Below are 25,710 nucleotides of genomic sequence, written 5' to 3' on the forward strand. Positions count from 1 at the left end.
AAAGTACACATCACCTTTTTGGTGATTGGTGTTTAAAACCTAAAGCTCAGGCAGTCTCACGTGCCCCTTCCTTCACGTGCAGAATGCCCTGGCTTCTGGGAAAGTGTTTTTCCCTTCTTTTCCCCGTCGCACACACCTGTTTATCCTGATTTTTTTGCATATTTCATTAATTTGCATTGCAAATATAATTATGGCTATTAATCTAAGGAATGTAAGTGGAGAAAGCGGCTGTGCCTTGTTTGATTTTTTCTCTTAAGTTATACCTATGGTAAATCTTCTGAATTTGGTCTTCTTATAGCTGTGAGATTCTTTCTTTAGTGTGTATTATGAAACTGCACAAAAAACAAGTTTTTGTTCTTGTCTGTACAAAGATTTATTCCCATAGACTTTGAGCAAAATCAGGTTTTTGATTCGTGTCTGTCAGTCTTTTAAAGAAAATTTACAGTTTTGGAGAATAGGCATACTTGCTTTCATTGCCTAATGCTTCTAATATCTTACTAATGATACTAGTTATTCAAATGATGCATTAAGTTTATGCAAACTCTTCATGGTCATAAAATTATCTGGAAACATCATCAGTCTTCACGGATGTTCAAGTGAATAATAAGAAACTAGTACAGGGCAGCAGCAGCAGTAAAAGACAGAGAAAAAACAGAACTCTCCGCAGTGTCATCAAACACGTGTGCTGTGCCGTAGTTAAAGCCACCCCAGCTGCAGCACCAGAAGAAATAAACATGGCATTTAGGGGAAAAAAGGTTCCTTTTCAACAGCAGGCCATTGCGGATATTACCACTCTGCTTCCGCAGCCCATCAAACTGGTTTTAATGCTGAACATGTAAACATTCCCTTTTTCAGTACCATGGCATTCGGGGTCGTTCAGGTGTAAATCAGAGATCTGGAACGAAATGATCATTTCTAGCAGCTTGTTATGCCTTAGCATCAGCTTATTTTGTAGCTAGGTGGTCATTACCTTATATACACATGTTCCAGTCTCTGAAACAGAATGTTTCATTTCTAAAGAATAAAATAAACAAGGAGCTATTAATTTGGGCTGTGCACTACAGCAGAAAGAACATAGGTCCAAAATCTCGAAACAAGGGCTTGAGTCTTGTCTTAGAATCAAACTCTCCACCACAGCGTGGAGAGCTCTGTCTTGCAGACACATAGGGTGCACAGTTGATGGCATCTGCCAGAGGAGCTGCACTGACAGAGAACACCAAGTAGCAGAAGATTTTTATCCCCATTTACTCAGGATTTCTTTGATAGCTGAGTAGAGCTCCCATTTAGGCTCTGTACACAGCTCTGGAGTAACGCAGGTAGAAGCACTGGGATGATTTTTTTTTTTTTTTTTTGCAGAGTTTTGCTCTTGAATCATGAGGGGCAAATCTCTTGTGTCTAATCATCTGCCTGGATCGTCTGAGCTGGAAGGCAGCCATAACAAAATCCCCTGAGCTTGATTTAGGGAGCTCCAGTATAGACCTTGCTCTTCTTTTACTGTTTGGTTTATGCTGCAAAACACAGTTTTCTTACACAACAGGCGACATCTCCAGTAACTCAAATGTTGTCAGCATGTCACAAATAAAGACTTTTTTGAATCAATTCCCAAACTTAAGAAAGAAAGCAACAAAAAAAAAATTGTCTGGATAGAAATTAAATGGATTTTTATCTCTGATCAAGCAAGCAGACCAACAAACAAGAACATTTTGTATCAATTCAAATGTTCACTTTTTCCCTTATGTAAATTGCAAAATGAGAAATGTGATTTTAAAGCCAACTAACATATTTCTTTCTGAAGTCATTGAACTATTTTTTAACTTTTCCAACATGAAACAAGTCATTAAAATGTCAAAGAAAAATATTTTAGTATTTTCATAGTTCTGTTGTCCTTGGTTTTGACTAGAGCGTGTTGCAAAATTCAACTGAAGTTGTGTATTTCTGCCTCTCTTCTTAGCACACAAAATTTCATTTTTCAGCTATGTTTGCTTAATGGGCTGAGAGAATAATAAATTGCCCAGCACTGGGTAAGAGGTCAAAGCACAACAGTAAACACCGTGTAGAGACAGTGAATGCCATGTAGGTGTTTACTATCCAGCTTCCAGCAAAATGCCTGCAAACAACAGTTGGATTTTACCATATTCATGTTCTTTTCCACGTTATTTCTTCTTGCGCAGTGAAATGAAAGTCACTGTACGCTGTTGACTGTAGGCAGTCAACAACTAGGAATGCGAGTCTCTCACAACTCAGCAAAATACATAGTACAGTGGGAAAATAGAAGCCTTTTTCCCACCATCACATTTTCATTCATAGAATCATTGAATTGTCTCGGTTGGAAGGGACCTTTCGAATCAAGTAGATAGGACAAAGAAGGATTTTCACATGGCAAACTAAGCTTTATGCGATTTTGTGTCACTTGTATGAGGATTGCATCTGCTTCTGTGAAAGTAAGAGAAAAGAGACAGATTAAATATTCAAGTGCAGGAATCGCAAAGCAAACCTTTACTCTTTTAGAAATATTAATAGAAGTACAGTAGGACCAAGGCTTCATTGCAGGCTTTCTTGTATTTAAAGACTCATGATTTTTCTTTTAATATGCTATCCATCAAAATTCACAGTGAGCGAGCTAGGATTCCCAGCTACTGCTGGAGGGAACGGTGACAAAGGCCTGCTCGTTCCTCCTCAATGCTTTGGAAACTGATGACTGAACAACAGGAATAACCTCTCATCATCGATTCTGGAAGGAGCCATTAGGGAAGATCTTCCTCATCTGATTTCTCTGAGCCTCTGCTTATTTATGCCAGATGGGAAATAGGTCTCGTTGTGTCATGTAAAGTCCTTGAGATGATCAGACAGCATTAAACCAAAGAGGTTTGCAGCTGAACTCAGGAAAATGATGAGATGGATTCTGTTTTGTCATTTTTGTTCTCACGTGTTCTGGTCTTTCACCAAGTTGATAGCCTGGAGTTGCCTCTTTGCACTACCGCCACCCATTTCTATTTCCTTTACTACTGAAAGTGGGGAGAGGGGAGGGGGAGAGGATCAGAAAGAATTAAAGAGAAAATGGTTTATCATTTCTGCTCTTTTCTTTGACACAAGGATGTCTGCTGAAACACTTCAATTCAGATTAAAGTCTAGAGAGCCCACAGCATGGCAGGGGCAGTCGCCCCCTGACATCCATAGCCTAGCATCATCTGTCCAAATCCTGTAAGTTTTACATTATTACAGCGAGCCTGACTACAGGAGTATGTAACTGTCACTGAGATCAAATGAAATGATACTGATTACAAGGAAAGAAAAACCACACTTGAAGGCATATGCTATTTCCTTAATGTGGATGAGTACTTACTAGAATTGGAGGATTCTTTTTCAGAAAAGAAGGTACTTGGAATCTCCACCTCAGTCAGGTCCTTGGTACAGACAAGGGTTTCATTGATTTCCGTATAAACATTAAAATTAAGCATTTGAGTTTATACAGCTCGTCCAGTTTGATTCCTCTTCATATTAAATCCCGATTCAGATTTATGAAAAACACTTCTACCTAAAGATCAACAAAAGATTGCTGGATTGAAATTTATGTGGAAATACAACTATTCTCAGGTTTAGTCACAAAAAGTACAACAATCTTCATCCTGAATAGGAAATAGCATCTTCCCCATAAAATTGAAGGTTTTTGAAAATGTTGATTCAAAACCATTAAAAAAAAATATTTTGACATTTAAGAATGGATTTTTTTTATTTCAAGTCAGCTTGACATAGAATTGTGCTTGAGTAAGTGGCTGGAATGCCTCAGGAACATTTTCCCTGAGAGCCTTCCTGCCTCCACTCTACACTGTAAGCTGTGCTTTCTTCCATGGGATGGACCTCCTGCCACTCACCGCAGCTTTCCCAAAAATCCCACGATGCACGTGAAGTAAAGAACTTCACTGGTGCGATACATGAGGCGTTTAGACTAGCACTCTCAAAGGAAAATGACTTGAGAAAAACTTTTACAGAAACTGGATATTGTATTTAAACTATATTTTGCCTAGAAACCCCAGGTCAGCTATAGAAACAGGAGTAGAGTAACAACTGCTCTCAACTTACCAGTTATGCCTTATGAGCCCCTAATTAGATGTGATGCTGTATATAGTACAGAACAAGTCTGGCTCATATACAGGTTGTATTTTCAGGAAAAAATTTCTTCTCTTTGGATCAATCTGTTACCCCAAGTGTGAACTTCCATGAAGCATTCCGTATTGTTCTGCGTAGCTAAAAGGTATTGAAAACCTGTAGGTGCCTGGCCCTCAGTGTAACTCAATGCAACGGGCACCCCTTGAGGAAAGCACTCAGCAGTCCATAGGGATGTTTCCTCAGGTCTGCTGTGCCCACCGCCTGGCAGTCCTTGCCATTCCAGGAAACTAACGCGGTGGGGATGGACATCTAGGGGGACAAAGCTTAGTTTGGAAGCTTTCATCCCTGCTCACTTGAGTGGGTGACTCAGACCGTCTTCATGAAATTTTATTGTGCTCCGACCTAATTTAGCAGTTCCTTCACTCAGAGATCACTGAAACAAAATGCCAGAAAAACGGTGATTACTGCCTCACACCTTATCACACCAGGGTGGTTGACAATCACCAAAATTAGGAACCGGCCCAGTGCCTTTTCCACTGGTAACAATAGAGATACAATTAACCTTTTATACACGACAGCAAATTACTTCCATCATTAAAACAATTCTGTTACTTTATCCTTTTCCTTTATCACAGGCCAATTTTTAAGTTGTGAAATACCGTGGAAGCTTGAAAAACTTTCTTTGAGAAATAATTTAAGCAACTTCTAGGGCCTGATGTCTTCTTTTTGCTTACCCAAGCCACCCACCGGCAAGTTCCTTAATAAATGGTATCACATTAAGTGGTAGCAATGCAAGCCTCCCCCATGCCAAGCCCTTCTTGAGAAGAACAAGTCTTGAGTGAGGACTGAGCGAGAAACCAAGCCCCTACCCTATGCTGCGGTATCAGTAATGCCACGGATTCCTCTCTTTGAGTTTACCAAGGGGCTTCATAGCCACAGCGCAGAGCTAAGGCTGAGCCCAGCAGCTGACCAAGGAACGGCTCAGCTGTCGTGTGGCCCTGGAATTCAAATGAGGGAACAAGTGAAGCAACCTGAGAAATGGTTAAAGGATAAAGAAAAAAAAATCATCCATTAAATGGAACCCAAGATGTTTATTTTCAGTTTCATTAGAGCTGCTAAATATAGATTCTGGGGAACTGCAAATTGGCTTGTGGAGATCCAGAATGTTTGTGTCTTGTGTGCAAGAGCTGGAGCACCTCTTCCTTCACATCTGTGCCTAGCACAGGGTCACAGCGTCCCCAGCAAGGACACTGGAATGGAAAGGAACACCCTTTGCTTTTCCCATCAGATGCAGGACCATTCTGCTCAGATCTTAGCAAATGGTGCAAGGGACAAATCTTAATGTGGAGTTCGCATCAGGGAAAGTGTAGCTCGTTTTTCAGGTTCTTCCTTGTAATGACCCTCTTGGTGCTGAAGGTACTGTGTACCACTTACACAGCCACTTTCAGTGCAAAGCCTGACTTGGGTATGTGCACAGATACCGAGAGACCCAGAAAGCCTGTAAGTCCTGACATCTTCAGATGTGACAGGGAAGAGAGCGATGTTTATCACAGACTGTGCTACTGAAGAGGCATTCCTACCCCTTAGTATGAAACGCTAATTTTGGTGAACTGCCCAGTAAGGCTGCTGGAATCGGAAGGTGTCTACTCCGACACCAAACGATGGCTTGGCACCACTCCACATCAGTACGCAACAGCCCTGAAATACCCTTTTTCCAGGTACAGCTCACCCTGTTTTACAGGTGACCGGCAGCAAGGAACTCACGGCCAAGTACCAGAGGGACTGATCTGAAAAACACCTCCTGAAGCACTGGAGCAGTGATGTACGGGTGTTTCCAGAGGAGACTGGAGTACTCTCCTCCTGTTGGCAATGCAGGAAGAGCAGCCCTCAAGCTGAAAATTGATCTGATAGAGGAAGGTTCTGCTGTGTCTTTCCCCTCCTTTAGTGTATATATGAAGTCTCTAGGAAAAGTAACACGGAAACACATTGCGCTAGTAATAGACATCAACTTCACATGTTCAGCTTCACCTTGCTGTTAGGGCAAAACCAGTTGGTGATGTAGAAGAGATGATCTGCAGCTACGGAGGATTTGTACTTGACTGTGACTCACCTGCTGGGGCTCAGTTTCCGAGCGAGTGAAACCATGCCGGTAGGGCTGCTGAGAACAGCACCAGCAAGTACTGCTGTCATCCCCCCTCTGGTAAACGAGGGAGAGAGCTCCAGCAACATCTCAGGTTCAAGGCTGGTGCTAAGGTCCCAAGAAGGCAATCATGTCAGGGAGCATTTTAAATATACAGTCCAGGGTGAGGAAAACCTTGCGTTTTCTTTGCGACCTTTGCAATTGTTCGTAAAGGCTCTGGTATTTTGCAAAATGAAGGGAATATTATTTCTTGTGCTCGCAGGGTTTGCAGAGGGAGAGCCCCAGCTCTCTGCTTACCACTGAGTCACCGGCTTAGTACCAACTTGACCAATCCACGTAAGCTGCAGCCAGTTAATTCCACCTGAGCAGCAGCAGTTCCCTCCTGCTGCCAGCTAACCTCTGGCACCGAGAGCTGCAAACGCTTCTGCCACGTTGCAGAGGGTAAGTTCCTGCAGGTTTATGACCAGTTCTTACTGTAACTGAAGCAGCTCCTGAAGGCTTTTTCGTACCAATTGCCTTCCAAACTGCCACAGCGGCTATTTGTTTTAAATTTATCTTCTGGAGTGGATTGTGAGCTGTAGGAGATAGATGGAAAAATAAGCTAAATCAGTTTCTGCTTTGAATGGACAATTTGTATTTAAGAAGGGGTCTAACTGAGGAACAGAAATGCAACCGTACAGTGTATCTAACTCAAAGTCTCCAAAATTTAGAGTCGGGTACAGGGGAAGGGTATCTAAACGGCAGCTCGCCCTTCCTAAATATTCATCATCTTCATCCCCAGTTTTCATAGTAACTCACTTACTGTTCACTTGGAACAGGGGCCAAGTGTTTAGTTATCAAACGATGCGTGCCCTGGCTCGGGGTGGACTGAGGCTGCAGTTCCCAAGGGATGGGAGACAACTGCTCAGCGCCCATTACAATTTCACTGACACTTAAGGCAATTAATGCAATTAGCAATCGCGAGACAGAGTTGATTCTCAAGCTGACAGTTTTATACAGGAATCCAGGGAAGGTAACTTTAATCTCCCTGAATGTCGGTTCTTTTGCAGACCAGAACACTGGGAGCAGATGCTGCCCTAGAGTGCTCAGATATTTTTCTTGGAAGAAACCCTATGCTCCCGTGAAATAGTTAGCAGGGGCCTGATTCATCTCTCATTTCTGTAAACATCCTAGTGTTTACAGCAACATCCCAACGTTAAGTACTACTGTACCAAATCCAGATGTCCCAACTCATGCAAAACTTTATGAAGTCAACAGGAATTCTTGTGTGGATAAGGCAAGCCGCAGCTTGCTCTGGATGGATGTAACCAGAGCCAAAGTTTACTCTCAGTTGCACTGGCAGGAGCACAGAAAAACTCCATAAAGCTCCAGATTTACAGTGGACTGATTGACAGCAAAACGTGTGCCCAGACACTGAAACTTACCCAAAGGTACCAACTTGTTTAAACATCTCATTGGAAATGGCCAGCAGCACACCTTAACTTTTGACCTTTCCTTCCAGCTGTGGCTCCAGTTTAGCTTTTAGCTCTGTCAGAAATCCAGATTTTCCTTTTCCCTTTGCCATACAAACACCTAACAGCTTTTTTTTTCTATTAACACACCATCTTCCTTATTCGGGATACCACGGATACCTAAGCAAAGGGAAACTAGATGTAGCAATAATTCCTAATTTTTTGTACATGTTAGGAGGAAAAGGTTGCCCTCCAAAGTGTTACCCGCGCACTCCCATTTCTGTCATCGCTGTTCTACTTCATACACCCCTGTTCTCCACCTCCTTGGGTGGGGGTTACAGATCCCAGTCACCCCCAGCACGCACCCGCGTTTCCTCAAGCCAGGGGCTCCCTGCAGTGGGTTGTGGACTCAGCCTGGGGAACATCCCGTATGTGAGCAGCCAGGAGGGATCCACTGCCCAGATTCCTTCCCAGCCTTCAGTCATATGCCTACAGGTGATGCAGCCCCTCCTGCCCAAAGCCCGGCCAGCGAGGCGCCCAAAGCCACAGGGCTCCTCGGACTCCTTCCCAGTGAAACCTCAATATGAAATGGATGTTTTCAGGGTGATTGCATTCAAATCCCACCTTTCATTTCTCACTGTGTACATTATATTACAGTATTTGAAACTGAAGAGATTTCTCTCTGGCAAGGTAGAAAACCAAACCAAACCAAACAAAAAATTACCCCAAACCCCTCTTTTCCTTAGCAGAAGTGCTGGGACAGGTGATGTCGTAAGATGGCGTCGTCAGAACACATCTTACTGAAAGCCTGCACATCACTCTCACCAGATATTTTCCTTTTGATTCAATGAGAACCCGCTACGGAAGTTCTGAGATCATCTTTTAATAACTGCCCCCCAAAGAGCCTTGGTGCCTTCCCCTAACGTACTTAACACTCTGTGGTTTGTTTATTCCAGAGTATAACAGATCTGTAGAAACCTTGACCAACGCGTGCAGCATTTTTGGTTGGAGTACTGCCTTTTGATACAAAACCATCATCTCCCGCCCACTTACAGCATAAGCATTTCAGCATGTCAGATCATAAAACGCTCTGGTCTGTTAGCAGACGCGGTGTTTTTTTCCCCAAGGTCACGCTTTCTTCCACATTAGTGCCAGGGCTGCCACCTCTTGAGGGGAGAGCGCCCTCGGTGCAGGAGGGCTGCTGGAAGCTGTCGGCCGAGGTACGGGGGACAGGGAAGACAATCGCGCTCTGCCCACGCACGACTCTTGGGAACGGGCAGCGCTGGAAGGAACGACCCATCAAGTCACAAGAGCCTTTGTGGAGTGGCGTCGACATACAATACCACAGTAACGGCAGGAACAGCATCCCGTTGTGTGCCAGCCGGCGCTGCGGGCAACAGCTTGTGCCGCAGGGCTCCAACACTTCCCGTGCGATACAGGCCTCCCAACACAAGCCCGGCGGTGCCAGCTGCCTGCGGGCTGCGGTGGGCTTGCCTGGTCCCCCCAGGCAAGCCGGGGGAGGCCAGGGCTCCCCTCTCCGCACTGTCAGTGTTGGGCTTTGGGCAGGTGCCCTCGCAGCTTCTCTGCGTTTTGCTTGCAGGTTCTCTCTCCCGGTGTAACTGGTCCACAGCCCACTTAACTTGATAGAAAACCTCTCATTTTGGATTTGGGCTTTGGATTGCATCCCAAGCATTTGTACAGTGCCCAGAAAAATAAGGACCTGCTGGAGCGTTGACTTAATACTTAGTTAAGATACCTTATTTTCAGTATTTCTCATGCTTTGTCGAGAAGTTTTGTTTTTTGAAACACATCAGCAATTTTCTTCATTCTTTAGGTTCTATCTAGGTATAACTAAGTGAACAATTATTTTTTTTATTCATTTTTGAAAATGTTAAAAGGAATTAGTAACACGTGAACTGCAATACAGCAGTGGGCCAAATACCACTCCTAATTATACTACAGTTCTAAAAATTGTTCTGTTTATATTGGGATTGACCAGGACTGATTTACAGTTCTGAGAAAGAAAATATGATACAACTGATCCAACAGATGACTTTATTGAGGAGGTGTCACAGGCTCAGTCTCTATGGAGCAGGAGACTGCAGTGAAGTGCTGCAGAGAAGCGTCAGCTGTTCCCAGAAGGCAGCAGTTTTGGAGCTGGGTTCAACCAACCACACTGAAAAGAATAATTATTAGACCTCTGGGCTTCTGCACATATTGCAATTGTAGTTTTGAATAACAGTTATTTACATGTGCAGAGCATTCCTATGAATTGATACTATTTAACAGGTAACATCCATCAAACAATTCAGTTCCATACTGGGGAATAGGGACAGAAATGATTAAGCACCATCTCTCAAAAGAGGCACCAGCTATTTTTCCACAAAGCAGAAAGACAGAAAGAAAAGGATATTTAATGAATATTACAGCAATCAGTATTATTTCAGTAGCAGGATAATACAAGACAAAAATTTGTGTTCATAAAGACTTTGAAATAGCTGCAAACCTTAAGAGACAGTATGATGTGATTCTGACAGCAAATTGTGAATACAAAAGAAAGGCTATCGATGGGAACGTTAAATTGTACATTTATCCATCCCTGGTAATTTTCAAATAAAAATCTAGTTTTGCTACTTTCTAGATAAATTATTTAATTGAAGTTACAATGTCTATATAATACAAGAAAACAGATCAGGTAATCAAAATACTCTTTCTTGGCTTATCATCCAGGAATTTCAGTTTTGGAACCCCGTTGAAAACTGATCTTTTCTCTCCCGTGGGTTGCTTTCTAAAAGGCATTAACTTGCCACTGCAAAAGCTGATTAGTTTCACTATTGTATTACTAGAACAATTCAATTAGTCTCTGTTTCCACACTGAAATCTATAATTAAATTACAGGACATCAAATTGCTTGCAAATACCTGACAAAGTATTTGTTAATAAGCATTTATATAAAAGAAAACATTTTATATCAAAAAGTGGGTAATTTATAGACTTTAATTTGATTACTAAAACAATATTTGAAAAAATTAGAAATTTGAATGTAATTCAAAGACCTATCTTAGGATTAATTTGCAAATGATTTTTGACATTATTATAGCAACCAAATAATAACATGTATACATGAGGAACTGGCACAGCTGACACTAAGGCAACAGACCGTTTCATTTTAAAATCTGTATCTCTTTAGATTTAAAACATTACAAAGGCTCTAGCCTCCTTTAGTAAGCAAAAAAGTTATAGAAGAAAACTAATTCAGGGGTTGTGAAAGAAATTTTGGTTTGGTACTATCTAAAATTATTCTTCGTCCCACTGTATATCAGTATGACACTGAGAAAGTACCGCCTTCTGTTATTACATAGCTATGATGGATTCTGATTTCAGATTAAGTTTTCAAGCTGACAATTACACCCACATGCGTTAAGAACTTGCCTTACAGGGCTTCTGTCTTGCTATAAGTGCTCCATGGGAATACCCTTTTTCAATAATCAATGATGGTATTTTCTTCAAGAAAAACACACAACTCACCCTCTCCCATGTCAGCGTCATCTGCTGAAGTTAAAGAAATCAGCACAGAGGCAGCCAGTAAACCAGCAAACAACACTTTGCAAAGCACATTCAGTATCAAACTTCCCTCTGCAATTCAAAGTCAACATATCTCTGAAGACCTGACTGTATCTCTGCCCTTCCAACTGCTTTCTCCGGTGGGAGTAAAAGGTGGGGTTTTTTCAGTTCAGTGGAAGGTGAAAGCATCTCTCAAGACATTAAGTCCAAAGTCATGGTTTTGGGCTTTAAAACCTCTCCACAGTATCAAGTGCCTCAAAAAGTGACCAAATGGGTACCTAAAGTGCAATGTCAGAAGAGACCAACGCTACTCAGAAAGTCTTTTCTACCAGTTTTAGAATCAGTTTCCCCCAGACAGGACCAGACCCACCCCCTACTGTACCCCCTCCCACCCCCCCACCCCTTTTTCTCTTGTGCCGCAGCAGCAGCATAGTGTGCCCTTTACTAGGCAGAAGTAGAACCTCCCTCACTTCATTCACTTTGTCCACCCCTTTGCTGGTTTACATCCTTCAATTCTACTTCGGAGGCTTTCCATGCGAGCTGTAAATGCTTCAGAGGCACCCACCTTTGTTAAAAATGAGTAACAAAAGAGAAATACACGCTCCACAGGGAAAATGGAAAAGTCCTTCTGAATAGCGGTAGCTTGCTGATGAAGGAAGCACATGTTAAGAAATGCAGCAACTTTACAGAAAATCTGTGCTTATGAGATGCCCGACGATTACAGTATGCAAAAAGGGAGATTCCCCAGAAATATCTAGGACCTCTTCCGATGTAGCAGGCTCAAACCTTTGGCGAGATTTCTCAGCGCTCCGTTTCCCTGCATACCGGGACTGGGCTGCACTTGTTGCCTTTCATCCCCTCTGCTGACATGGAAGTTGGATAGGCGCAAAATTTCCCAAGTCCGCTGTCTTGCCCCTTGACAGACACTCGTGCATTTACAGCAGAAGTGATTCATTACTTTTCCTTTATTACGCAAAACTTGCCAGTTTATTTTAGAGAGGTCTATAAATGTGTATCTTAGGCATTTGAACTATTATCCCTCACAAATCCACAGCATAAATTTGGCTAGAGAGTCCTACGACTTTTCTTAGGTGCATGTTAAAACATGTATCACAGGGGTAAAACTTTTCAGTATTCCCATTTGCCCAAACACTGCAAAGCCCTGTATATTCATATCCCAAGATTCCAGTAAGAAAATGACTATAATCTCAAATCATTAGCACACAAAAATGTGCCACTGCATTTAGACAAACATTAAGCTCCAACAAATAGGTTACACTTACAAACTTTCACCCTTTGTTTATTCATTGCTCGTATCAGTGACTCCTTCCTCCCACAGGAAAAATCACCAGAAGGGCACACAGAAGAAGGTTTTACAACTGTTCCTCAAATTTCCCCCCAACCTCCTCTTCATCTCCTCCGGCTCCATCCAGTGCATGTTTTAGCTCCACTGCAGCATGTGCAACAGCAGATATGAATGGATCACCGGGACTCAGAGATATTCCCTGTGTCTCTTTTCTGGCTGGTGGTGAAATGCTCTGGGCTTTCCACCTCTGAAAGAGGAGCTGTATGACAGAGTATCTTTTCATCAGATCTGCTTTCTGGTGGCAGCAGTTAGCCCAGTGTAATCACTTCTACAAAGTCCTGTATTGCTTTACTAAGACTTTGTAGAAGACTAGAAGACAAACAACACATGTATCTCCTCTCCTTTCCTTCTTTCCTTGCTGCTGCTCCCTTTCCTGTGTGGACCAGACCCACAGCATGCTCCCTCTGGTATTTGAAGGTTAGCGCTGTGAAGGTGGCGTGCGTTTCAGAGAATGGCAGTACACTACAGAAGATCTTATGTCATATTTAGGTATACCTGCTGCAGAATAAAGACTGTATATATTTTTAGAAGTGACCCACCCATATCAAAGGAAACATTGCAGGGAGGAGCTGTTAGCTTTACACCTGCGCTACTTTGTTTACTTTCCAGAATAGAAATAGAATAGAATAGAAACCGATTCTGCTGCTTACAGCTCCTGAATACATTCTTATATTATAAAAGTGCATTAATATACATGGGAGAAGGAAGAATTAGTATTAATATTTGTCATTTTGTGAGCAAATGTCCTTTTGTGAGCAGGAAACGGCCTTTACATTAACAAACAGATCAGAAACTTTTTGCAACCAAAATTTCCCGTCCACAGGACCTGGGTTGCCAGCAGGGAAATGGAAGAGGCATTCCCAAGAATTATTGTTCCACAGTTTGGAAATTACACAAAAATAATCTCCCCCCTCCCCCTGGAAAGATTTAGGTTGACTTTTACATTGCTTAACAAAATCTCCAGTTTGGTGATGTAAAAGTAGGTGCTCATCACTTCACCTGAAACGTGCCCTCTATTCCCTCACTATTTGTTTTAAGTGTTGCTTCAAAGCCTACAGTGCAGAACACAAACCAAGTCAACTGCACATAGGGAAGAAGGAAAACAAAAAAATATCACAGTGGGCGAACAAGAAAGAAATATGTCAAATATAATGGCTGTTTCTGCTCTCTATAAAATGCATTCCCTACCTTATCAATGTACCCCAAAGCTGATCTTTTATAAATGCATATGAAGCACTTAGCGGAGCAGTGGCCCTATATCAAAATGTAATTTTAATAGTAATTATTTAATTGTCCAAGACAACATGCTGAATATATATATATATATGAATATATACATAAGCTGTATTACTGCAGAACAACCCATTAAAAATGGCTGAATGCACCTTGGCATTTTAAGTGCCATTCTCTCATAGAATAGTTTCAGTTGGAAGGGACCTACAACAATCATCTAGTCCAACTGCCTGACCAATTCAGGGCTGATCAAAAGTTCAAGCATGTTATGAAGGGCATTGTCCAAATGCCTCTTAAACACTGACAGGCTTTGGGCATTGACCACCCCTCTAGGAAGCCTGTTCCAGTGTTTGATCACCCTCTTGGTAAAGAAATGCTTCCTAGTGTACAGCCCAAACCTCCCCTGGTGCAGCTTTGAGCCATTCCCATGCATTGTATCACTGGATCTCAGGGAGAAGAGCTCAGCACCTCCCTCTCCACGTCCCCTCCTCAGGAAGCTGTAGAAAGCCACAAGGTCGCCCTTCAGCCTCCTCTTCTCCAGACTAGACAAGCTCTAAGTCCTTAGCCACTCCTCATAGGACATTCCTTCCAGCTCTTTCACCAGCTTTGTTGCCCTCTGCTGGACGCATTCAAGGACCTTCATATCCTTCCTAAACTGGGGCCCAGAACTGCACACAGCGCTCAGCATTGGTGTGGCCTCGCCTTCAATACAGCAGGATAATCACCTCTTTTGATGGGCTGGTTATGCACCCCAGGATGCGGTTTGCCCCCTTGGCTGCCAGGGCCCACTGTTGACTCACGTTGAGCCTGCTGCTGACCAGCACCCCCAGATCCCTTTCCGCAGGACTGCTCTCCAGCCACTCCTCTCCCAATTTATATTTATGGCCAGCATTAGTCCAGCCTAGGTGCAGAATCCAGCATTTCGATTTGTTAAATTTCATCCCATTAATCATAGCCCAATGGTGCAATCTGTCTAGATGCCTCTGCATGCCTCCTGTCCCTCGAGAGACTAAACAGCACCTCTCAGTTTGGTATCCTCAGCAAACTTGCTAATGGTGCATTCAACTCCTGCATCCAGATCGTTGATAAATATATTGAACAGAACCGGCCCTAGAATTGAACTCTAAGGAACACTGCTGGTGACTGGCTGCCAGCCAGAGGTAGCCCCATTCACTACAACCCTTTTGAGCTCTGCCATTCAGCCAGTCCTTCACCCAGCGCACCGTGAACCTGCTCATTTCACAGTTGGACAACTTTTCCGGAAGGATACTCTCAGGGACAGTATCAAAAGCCTTATTAAAATCCAGAAAAGACTACATTCACTACCTTCCCTTCACCCACTAGGCAGGTAACCTTATTATAGAAGGATATCGGATTAGTTAAACGAGACTTTCCCTTTGTGAACTCATGTTGACTGTGCCTGATAATTGCATTATTCTGTAAATCCCTTTCAAAAGTACCCAGTATAATCTCCATAATTTTTCCAAGAACTGAGGTTAGACTAACACGCCTGTAGTTCCCTGGGTCTTCCCTCATGTCCTCCTTGTGAGTTGGAATAATGTTAGCTAGCTTCCAGTCGGCAGGGACCTCCCCAGACTCCCAAGACCTTTGGTAGATAATCAAGAGGAATCCTGCTGTAACATCCACCAGCTCCTTCAGAACTCTGGGATGAATCCCATCAGGCCCCGTGGACTTGTGAACATTCTGCTGATACAGGGGACAATTCACAGCAACATGCCAGATCTCTGGCATTCCACGCTGTTACGTGAGCATAAAAAAAAGCGTGCTTGATGAGAAGCTATGCTTTTGGTTAGAAATCCAAAAGCCACGTTTTTGTAAATAAACAATTAAACCACTGTCTTTATATAAATAAGCCAAAAACGTGCAGAGCTTGGGAAACCTCTCATAGCAGATATTTTTCAATTTGCTTCTCTGTCTTCACATTCACTGACAAATATTATCCCCACATCAAGTTATTTAAAATGGGAGCTATGAATGTAAACACTACGTGCTTCCACAGTTTTTAACATCGATATATCATTTCTCAGAGCGAACAGCAGCTGTAATGTTCAGTCACATTACATGGTACAATATTAAAATTCTCTGAGGACGATGAGGAAACTGGAATGTTGCTGCCCTCAGAGTTCCTGGAGTGTCTGTACAGCATGATCTCCAGTACGCTGCAGAATAATTTAGGCTGGAAGGGATCCATGGAGGTCATCTGGTCCAACACACCACCCAGAGCAGGGCCAATTTTGAAGCTGGATCAGATTGCTCAGGGTCATTTAAGTTCCCAATACATTCAAGAATGGAGATGTCACAGTTTCTGTGCAAACTGTTTGATCAATCTATTTTTTTAAAAAAAGTCTACTATCTATTCTATTTCCCTTGCTGAAAACTGTAACCTGAAAAAAATCAGAAGTCTCCAAACCAAAATGTATAAATAAGACTAATACATACTACAAATATGGAAAATAAAGACACATTGTCTGTAAATTTACTCAAATAGTCTTTAGTGCAAAGTATCTAATCGGTCCAGAAGGACAGACTATAAATGCCAATCCCCCACTTTATGACACAATATTATTCATGTAAATTCTATTCATATTTGTCGCCAGTAGTGGAAAACTTGTCTGCCGGGCAGATAGGCTGAATACCCAAATGGTGCAACTCAAATGTAGTATGACTGCAGAACTCAAGAAGCTCAATAACTATACGGCAAATCTATTTAGCAGACACAATTAGAGTAAAAATTGTAAGATAAAATTGCTTAATGGACTCATTTTAATTTCAACTTCAAGTAAGATTTCTAAAATATACAAAAACCAATGTCTACTGAAACAGTAAATACTGTAATTTGATGGAAGCAACCTGTTGCTTATGCATATAACATTTGCCCAGTCTCTAAACACAAAATTGTGTTTAACATGAACTGTGTAACTGAACTTGCTTCCGTAATAACTTCAGAAATGACGTTACATAAATGTGTACCTATAACCTATGCCAAAAGGCTTAAAATAAATCTTACCTACTTCCAGCAGTCTCAAAGTTAGTTCTAGATTTGCTTTCTAAACTCTCTATTGTCAATAGAGACAGGGTAGAGTGATCATGCATATTTAAGGATGAAACTTCACAAAAGTTTCATCTCTCTCCACTAATTATCTAACTTAGACTAGGTACCTAATTAGACTACCTACCTTAGTTTCATCTATTTTGAATATTTAAATTGTGGCATCTTTAAGGGGAAGAACTAGACAAAAAAACAGGGCGAGAAAATGTACACAAGCACCAAATTATTATAAAGTGATCATCAGCTTAACCAATTATTTTTAGAAAAATTCTGTAACAAATGCATTACTTTTTTTTTTTTTTTAAACAAAGCACTAAATTAGTCATGGCTTCAAGAATAAGTGAAAACGTACAGGAAGTTCGAGTATTTAACTGATTACCGGACCAACACACATACAAAAAGCATAATTTAATTATTATCATTTTGCAGTAAGCAAGCATTAACAATGAAATTTTTAACTGCCACAAGTCTTTATGAATATCTAAAAGCCTAATACAAATATCCAAATTATTAGTAAAGATTAGTCACTTAAAGTGTTACCAATAATACGTTCAGTAACTCTGCATTAAATACTAACAAGCCCTTTCTAGAAGAATATTAATTTACAGTCATTCTTTCTAACAATTCTTTGTACAGTAAAAAAAATTAGATTTGTGTTCTTCTGCTTCCCTTTCCCCCCCATCCACCCACATAGTTTTGCTCTCAGACTGAGCTACTAGCCAATCAAACCTGATGGTAAAAGTCCTCTCAACCAAGGGTCCAACATCTCAGTTTTAGCATCCAGGTCAAATGCTCTTTGGGAATAAAATCCATATTTCTGTATAATGTGCAAAGTGCAAATTTTCTCCAGTGCTATTAGAAGTGTGTGCTGCTAAGAACTTCACCACAGAATAAAATAGGAACAATTAAGACTTTTCAATTTCCAATACCTCTCTTATGGACAAATGTTAGATGATGTTTATAGGAATGACATATCAAGTGGATTATATATTGGTGCTCATTAGGTCAGGTACTTTCTGATTTCATTAGGCCAAACCAATGTTTTTACTCAAGTTCTTCAGTTTCCTCTGTAAAAAGGTCAGCCAAATCTGCCACTGTCAGAACTGAGGCTTCTGACTGTTTCATGGAAGAGCTCGTGTGGCTGTGGGAAAAAATTGCATGCAGACATCAGAGAAGGAATCAACTTAAGTAACAAGCTGTACGCACTGAAGGCAGACCACACGGTTCAGAGTCCAGTAACTGTTCAGCTTCAAAGCTCATCAGGAAAACACATTTTCCATCAGGGAAATTACAAACCCTGATCAGCCACTTCTCTTGCACATTCTAAGTAAGATACAAAGTCCATCTACTGTCCCTAACAGTGGTCAACACCAAACACTGCAGAGGCAGCAGAACATGGGATAATCCGCTTTGCCCTCTTAACATTTAAGGGATTGGCTTCAGCTTCCAAGCATAAAGCTTGATATTACTTTCAAAACATTAGCTCTCATTGGATCATTCAACCACTGTATATTTATCTGAATTTTATATGCAAAAGTAGTGCTACTTTACAGATATGGAAACCGATTAAATCATTCCTTCAAAGCTAAAGCTGAAATCTTTCATAACTACAGCCAAAGATACGCATATAAATTTTCAGTCTCATAATTTGTAACAGCCAAAAAACTGGAAAAATAATTAATTTTCTTTAACTAAGGCCTCCTCCTAGATTTGTTATGTGCATACAATACAGTTAAAGAGGTACAAACCACTTTTCTTCCTGCATAAAGAATGTAAATAGAACTTTTGTTGCACTCCCAGTCTGTCATTGCTTATAGATTTTGAGAAGATACACAGTGAAAACTGCTTTCTGTGTCTGCACACCAGACTGACTTATGAGCTAGCATCTGGAAAACTCTTGCATTGACTGCAAAACCAACCAGTGTGACACAGAACTGACAGACTAGGTTTGCAGAATTTAAAAACAATGAAAGAAAGAATTAACTTCCTATATTAGAGCTTATAACATATGCTGTTACTCCAGTGGCAGGCTTCGTGTTACTTGATTAATTGCAATGCTTTTATACTAATGGAAATAGGTAAACTGAAAAGACAAATCTAACATGTAATTTATTAATTGGGCTTTTATGAAATAATATATAAAAAAAATATACATAACCAAAACATTCTCCAGATAATTGAAATACCTTAAGCTTCAAGTTACTGGAACCAGGTGAAAATGTAAATTTTTCAAGTGTTTAATTTTTTTTGTCAATCAAAGCAATTTGAAGGAGAACACTTGAAGTTTATATTTAAGATATGCATACCTAAACTGTAATAAAAGTAAGGTTGAGAACCACTTTTTCATTTCCAGTGCAATAATGATGTTTTAAAAAAATTCAACACATACCTTCTATCTACAGTTTTCAGCATAGTCTGCATTCTCTCTTCTATTGTTGCTTTTATCAGGAACCTATGAACAATGGTAGATCTGCATGTGTTTTAAAAAAAAAAAAAAAAAACAACAAACAAACAAGACCATAAGTGAGCAGAAGTTATGCTGTTACTGTCAAAGTTCAAGACCACATTTTTGTCTCATACTAATTATTGTATAAGAGTGCTGAAAAAACACCTCTATTTTAAGAAAGAAATCTTACAAGATGATTAACACTTCCACTGACATTTAAGCATGCTTAGTGCCTCCCAGAGCACACACTTCCACTTGGCTGGGTCACATACTAAATGAATATAAGCTGTATTAACTAAAATCCTAAAGCAGATGCTGGGCAAAGTTCTGCTTTCTGTGTCCCTTGAGGACAAACAGTCCTCAAGAACCTAGAATGTCTTTTAAAGAAATGACTTTGGCCCACTGATTATAACCAATGTTTATACTGCATTGTCACAAGTCAGTCCAAGAGACAGACTCAGAGAGATGAGTAATTAAAACTCATTCCCAGAATTTTAACAATATTGCTCTTGAAGATGGTATAATACTATTTTTTTTTAAATTCAGTAATTGTAGTCAGTAAACATTAAATTGCAAACACCAGTAAAACATAAAAACCAAAATGTCAGTAAACATAAAACGAGAACTCCATTTACGAAATAAGATTTCAAAAATAAAGCTGTAACAAAAAAATGTCAGGCACAGTGAAATGGAAGAGAGTCAGCGCCAAAGATAAAAATGAAAAATTACTCCAGGCTCCCCAATATAAACATTTTTCAGGATATGAACCCTTGAAAGTGCTTGGACGGTTTTCAGATCTTAAGTTGAAACTTTGGCAGGTAACATTATACAGAGGAATTCTGGGGGAATACTTTGTGATTCATAGGCAAAGGTCTACCCAAAAAAAGAGAAGTAAATAATAACTGAGCTGCTAATAGTTGCACCAGTGAAACTAAACAGAGTATTCCCTTATGCTCACTGTACTTGAACACAGCCCTTTTTCAAATAAGCCTTGCTGAAGTCTTATTCTTAAGAAGTACAGCACACATTCTTGCTGGTTTTATTGCAAGGTTTTTGCCAGACCTTTTGTGCCAGCATCATGCAAGATTATAAAGCAGGCTGTTGCAATCAATCTTTCTTATGCCCGCACAGTTAATTCAAAATCTTTACCATCATACCTGAATATCCACCTGTTCATAAACATTTTCACATACATGCTTATTCATGCCCTCTTGCTTTACCACCATTTCCAGAACACAAACCCCAATATTATTAGAGAATATTATTCCAGAATTGATTCCTGCTCCAGAATTGACTACTTCTTCATGTACAGGGTGGTTGTTTGTTTTTGTTTTTGTTTTTTTTTTTTTTATATTTTTTTTTCAAGTGACATAAAACCTAAGGAAAACCATATACATCTTATCCTTTCAGGACAAACTTTCCAAAACCTTTATTAAGTATTCATGTGTTTACCCGTGTAAAATCTGCAACACTGAAACAAATAGAAGATTAATTAATGTCTTCAAAAAGATCTAGACAAGAGTGAGGGCAGAACTGTGATTTAAAAACTAAAAAAAAAAAAAAGTTCTAAAAAGTGTGTACTGTAACTTCCTTTTGTGAATAAAACAAAACTACACCCCAAAAAAAAAGAGAAACAAAACAAACACAAACCAACAAACTCCCCATCAACTTACACAGCTCCTAATATAGTGCTGGGAATGACCAGCTAGAAGGAGCCTCTCAAGGAAACTAGGAAGGGCTGTGCCTAAACTTAGCCACATATGACATAAATGGTGAGTTGCTCAGACCTGGAAAGACAAGGCATTTCTGGACAAGCTTACCAGCAGAATTTCAAAGTTAAAAACTAAGGCATCACCGGTACTCATAAAATAAGGCAGCAGCTGGACACGTTTTTTCAGGATTTTGGACTCAAGAGCCTACATTTTTCCTAAATACCTAAATGCAATTTCCTTCTGCATCTCACCCCCTTAGCACAAAAGAACTCCCTAAAATACAAATTGTGTATTTTCAGCAAACTTTTTTTTTTATTTTAATCTTTTTGACTCTTATACGATCATCTTTAAAAATAAGATTCCTATGAATACTCTCATCTTCAAAATCAAGAAGTTCAGTGAACTAGATTTATTCTGATTACACTATGCAGTTCTGTTCTGGACTATATCTAAACTAATCAAGACAATTTTAACTCTTACTTTGTTTGGCCAATGCGATGTACTCTGCCAATAGCCTGTAGCTCATGTGCAGGATTCAGAATGGGCTCCACAAGCAGAACATGAGTCGCTTCAATGATGTTTAGTCCATTGGAACCAGTGTGAAGAGGCAGCAGCAAAATATTGATGTTGGGATCATATTTAAATGCAGAGAGATTTTCCTAGATGGGAAACACCACAGCAGTGTGACAAAAGTTCCTCAATAAAGAGCGTGGGGGACATCTCTATTTTCAAGAAATTACAGCAGCTACTACAGGCCCCAGAGTGACAATCTTGCAGCCTGACTGATCCAAGACCTATCAGCCCAGAACAGATACTCAGAGATCAGGAAGGTGAGAACTTCTTGCAACACTGATCTGGGTGCCTCATCCTTAAAATCCATGCCAACGCTTCTTTCTCAGAAGTGAATGGACTGTTTATCTCCAAAGGCTTTACGTTGTCACTTGTTGTGATTATGATTTCAGGAATTAATGAGTTAGAGATCAAAGCCTCTGCCAAACAAATTTGCTGCTCTTTCAGTTTCCCAAATGAAGCAATGAAGTAAAGAGATTAAATTAACTTATATGAATTGTAATTTTCCCCACTGAATATAATTTTAAGAAAAATATCCTTCACGTACCTGAAATTTACTAATTCCGTTGATCTGAGAAAAAATCATGTTGTTGTCATATAAAGCTTTTGAAATTATGTCCAACACATCTTGCCACTGTAAAAAAAAAAAACAAAAACACACCAACAAAACCACACAACACAATAAAATTAACTCAGCATTACAAACTGCAATGACAACTAAAATATACTAATTAACTTCCCTAAGAAAGAGTAGATAAAGAGGCCTTTCAAAATACTAGCATTTGCAATTCAAAAATGGAAAAAGAAAATGAAAAAAGATTTGTGTGCCAAATCTTTCAAAAACTAAATGAGAAGCATAATTTAACAGATCAGCTTGAATAAAAGAAATCAGTAGCCATCACAAAACCAGTTTGACAATGTATGAAAAAAATATTGGGACACTGCATTTAAAAATATCTAGATTTTCTAATGCTCCCATATAAGTCTAAGTGTTTGCCCTTTAGAGAAACAAGGTTTTACATCTGTTGACTATGGTCATTGTTCATGTCCCAGTTACATGAATTGCCCTACAAATTCTCAGAACAATCAAGTGACTGTACAAAGTGATTCAACATTTTGGTAGCTAAACTAATTCCTGAAAACAGTATGACTGTTTTAAACTTACACACATACACAAAGACAAGACAGAAGGTGATTAATACCGTTGAGAAAACTAAGGATTTAGCCCCTGGATCTTTAAATTGAATTCTCTTCAGTGTTCGGACCACAGCTTCCACTTTGGTGGAGTGACTTCCCTTTGAAAAGTCAAAGAACAGCATTAGTAAAGTAGGATATTAAACAACTCCTTCCACACTCGTCGTTTCATTAAATAATGTTATATTAGGACTCTTACATGTCTTACACAAATTTAAAAATTAGCAACCTGAAGGAAGGTCAGGTTAAGTAGCACTAAACTGCTTTTACACCTCCCTTATAATGCACAGCCACGGGATCAGCAGTGTGTTACAGCATGTGCGGTAAACAGAAGAACGAAGTACTACACAGATACACACCTGCCTAGTTCTGCATGAGGCAGAATGGATAGCCCAAGCAGTACAGTTGCACCAAACATGCCCGTCACGCCTCCTGAAGTTTAACTTAGTGGAAAATCTTTAAAGAAATCTTCCACAAAGGCACATTTAAATTTCCATCCCTTCACACCTCTTGAAAACTGGCAATGAAAAAAAACCTACTTGAATGCTACTTCTGTTGCTTTTGTTTCTCGCTCTGGCAACACCAAACTTATGCTCAGGACTATGAAGCTTGTTAATTATATTTAAAATAGTAAGAAATTGGTAAATATAATTAAACTTATTCTTGAAGGACTGCGCACTGCAATGAAAACATCTTCATATTCTGCATTCAGAAATATTTCAGTGCCTAATGAATCCAATACTACATTCTGGTTTTTGTACACTTTGATTTCTGTACTCCTCCCTTTCCCCTTAAGTTGGGAAGGGGTTTCCAAGAAACACTTCTTTAGTATCTCCCTCTATTTCCTCCAGCACCTACTCCGTATTACCTAATGCAATTTTACCTAATATATTTTTTAAGAAGCCCTTATTTAATTTCCTCACTAGTTCTTACATGCATAGTAATTTCAAGCTGCACTAGATTCAGCTGGAGAAATATTGTTTTATTTCTGTCTGCACCTGTCCTCTGAACATTGAATTAACTATGTTGGCTTGCTACAATGACAGATCAAATTTACTGAAGTTATGTTGCTTGCAGAATTGACGGAGAAGGATGTCAGCAAGTAAAAGCACAAGTTGGGAACCGATGCTGGGTTGCTTGATCATTCATAAGTTATGCAGCTAAATGAATGCTCCAGAAATACATGTAAAAACTTCTGCTGACTGTTTTACCAAAGGTTGCAATAAGCAGTACCATTTTATTTCCCAGGGCCTTCCATAGTGATTCCAATTCTGTCATAGACATAGAAATAAACCAGCTTTTCTCATTACATCTCTGTTGCACCCAGTAGCCATTAACACTGTTTCCAGAAGTCACGTAGGCAATTAAAAATGCTTATGTCAGTAGGTGTTATGATCTGCAAGGATGTATGACACATTTGCAGCCCTACGGCAGCTGCCTGCCAATCACAACCACCTTCACTCAGGAGATCAGAGACTAACTTTTGGTATTTCCTATACATGCCTGGGTCGTTTATGTGCTTCTCTGATACCATTAATCTGTGATTCAATCATGATAATTCTTCCTAGTCTGCTCTGTCTTTTCCTCAAGAGACTTTTTTTGGACCTTACCACAGGTCCTGATTTTCCCTGCTATAAGAGACAGTAGCTTTAGCCACTGTTGTTGATCTTTCCACCCTTCAGACTTCCTGTGACTCAGGTGTTACAAGTGTGACTTTGTACAAGATCAGTCAGAGGAACTATGGCAAAGAAAGGAACAGCACAACATTTGAAGCTGTTACAGTCTCTTTGCTCTAGTTTTTAAACATGGTAACTAAGTGTGCAAGTTCTCCATCTTTCCGCTTACGTTATAGTAGATAAGCTGTATTAGACTTGTCACTGAACTAACATTGGTTCACAGCACAAAAAAAAAAAAAAAAAGTTTTTGTTCTCAATATTTATGGAGAGATAAAACTGATAGAAGTACCCTTGCTATTATGAGCTCTTGGTTCTCATCCTGTCTTAAAAAAAAAAATGTTACCCCGCTCATGACCCATACACTTTGAGTCTGTCATGTTGTTCAATATCCAGATGAGTATTTGTAAACAAATTAGTTAGTTCTAATTAATTATGGAGCAGCACACATTAGAATCAAAACTACCCTCTAACAAACAATTTGTGTCTCGGATGACAGGCTGGCAACACCCACTGCAATACCAACCACACACTGGAAGCTTTTACAGAACCAAAACACGCAGGGATGTCAGTAATCTCTCTCTCAGTATAAAACGGTCCCATTTACAGTAGTCCTTTTGCATCTAAGGCATTAACTTAAGATAGGTAGTGCTGGTGCAATAAACAGCAAGATGTATGACAACAGAAATAGGGAAAGAAAAAAGAAAAGATACTGAATACTGAAAGAGACTGTAGGGACTCGGAACGTTCACATGAAAACATGAAAGCTGAATAAATCACACAATTTTCATATAGATACTGCAAGATATAACCTTGGTATTCTACAAAAAAACACAGTTATCCTTTGTTAACTGTCCTTAAAGGAATATGAGGTAGATTTTTTTACCAATGCTGCTCGTTTTGATAGTACAATGAAGCTACAATATAAATTGTTAATTTTTCATGAAATGGGAAATAGGCCTTGCTCAAGATGACGTGTGAATTCACACAGAATTCATATTTTTTGCTTTGCATGAAGTTTTTCATGCTGAAATACTTCAAGAAAACACTACAACCCTTTACACAGGACAGTAGATGACATGTTCCATCTGTGTTTTATGTATGAAATTTAGTTATTTTATTTGTTTAACACAATTTATGAAACCTATTTGAAATTTTATTGTTAGAAACAGAGTGATATGTCA

At 39.9% G+C, this 25,710-nt stretch overlaps 1 protein-coding gene across 1 annotated transcript in view; it reads right to left on the minus strand.

The window, feature by feature from the left end:
* Positions 1-16,852: 16,852 nt before the first annotated feature.
* The window catches only part of SHPRH (SNF2 histone linker PHD RING helicase), a 54,669-nt gene continuing 45,811 nt past the window's right edge, over positions 16,853-25,710 (minus strand). The window contains exons 26-30 of the mRNA XM_082480795.1: positions 22,862-22,954; positions 22,207-22,293; positions 21,570-21,748; positions 19,321-19,401; positions 16,853-18,072 (exon numbers count right to left, since the gene is read on the minus strand). Coding sequence (XP_082336921.1) covers positions 17,976-18,072; positions 19,321-19,401; positions 21,570-21,748; positions 22,207-22,293; positions 22,862-22,954 — 537 coding nt within the window. The 3' untranslated portion in view covers positions 16,853-17,975. The remainder of the gene's footprint in view (positions 18,073-19,320; positions 19,402-21,569; positions 21,749-22,206; positions 22,294-22,861; positions 22,955-25,710) is intronic.

This window comes from Vanellus vanellus (genome assembly GCF_965231255.1).
Source record: "Vanellus vanellus genome assembly, chromosome: 3".
In the NCBI taxonomy this organism is placed as follows: Eukaryota; Metazoa; Chordata; class Aves; order Charadriiformes; family Charadriidae; genus Vanellus; species Vanellus vanellus.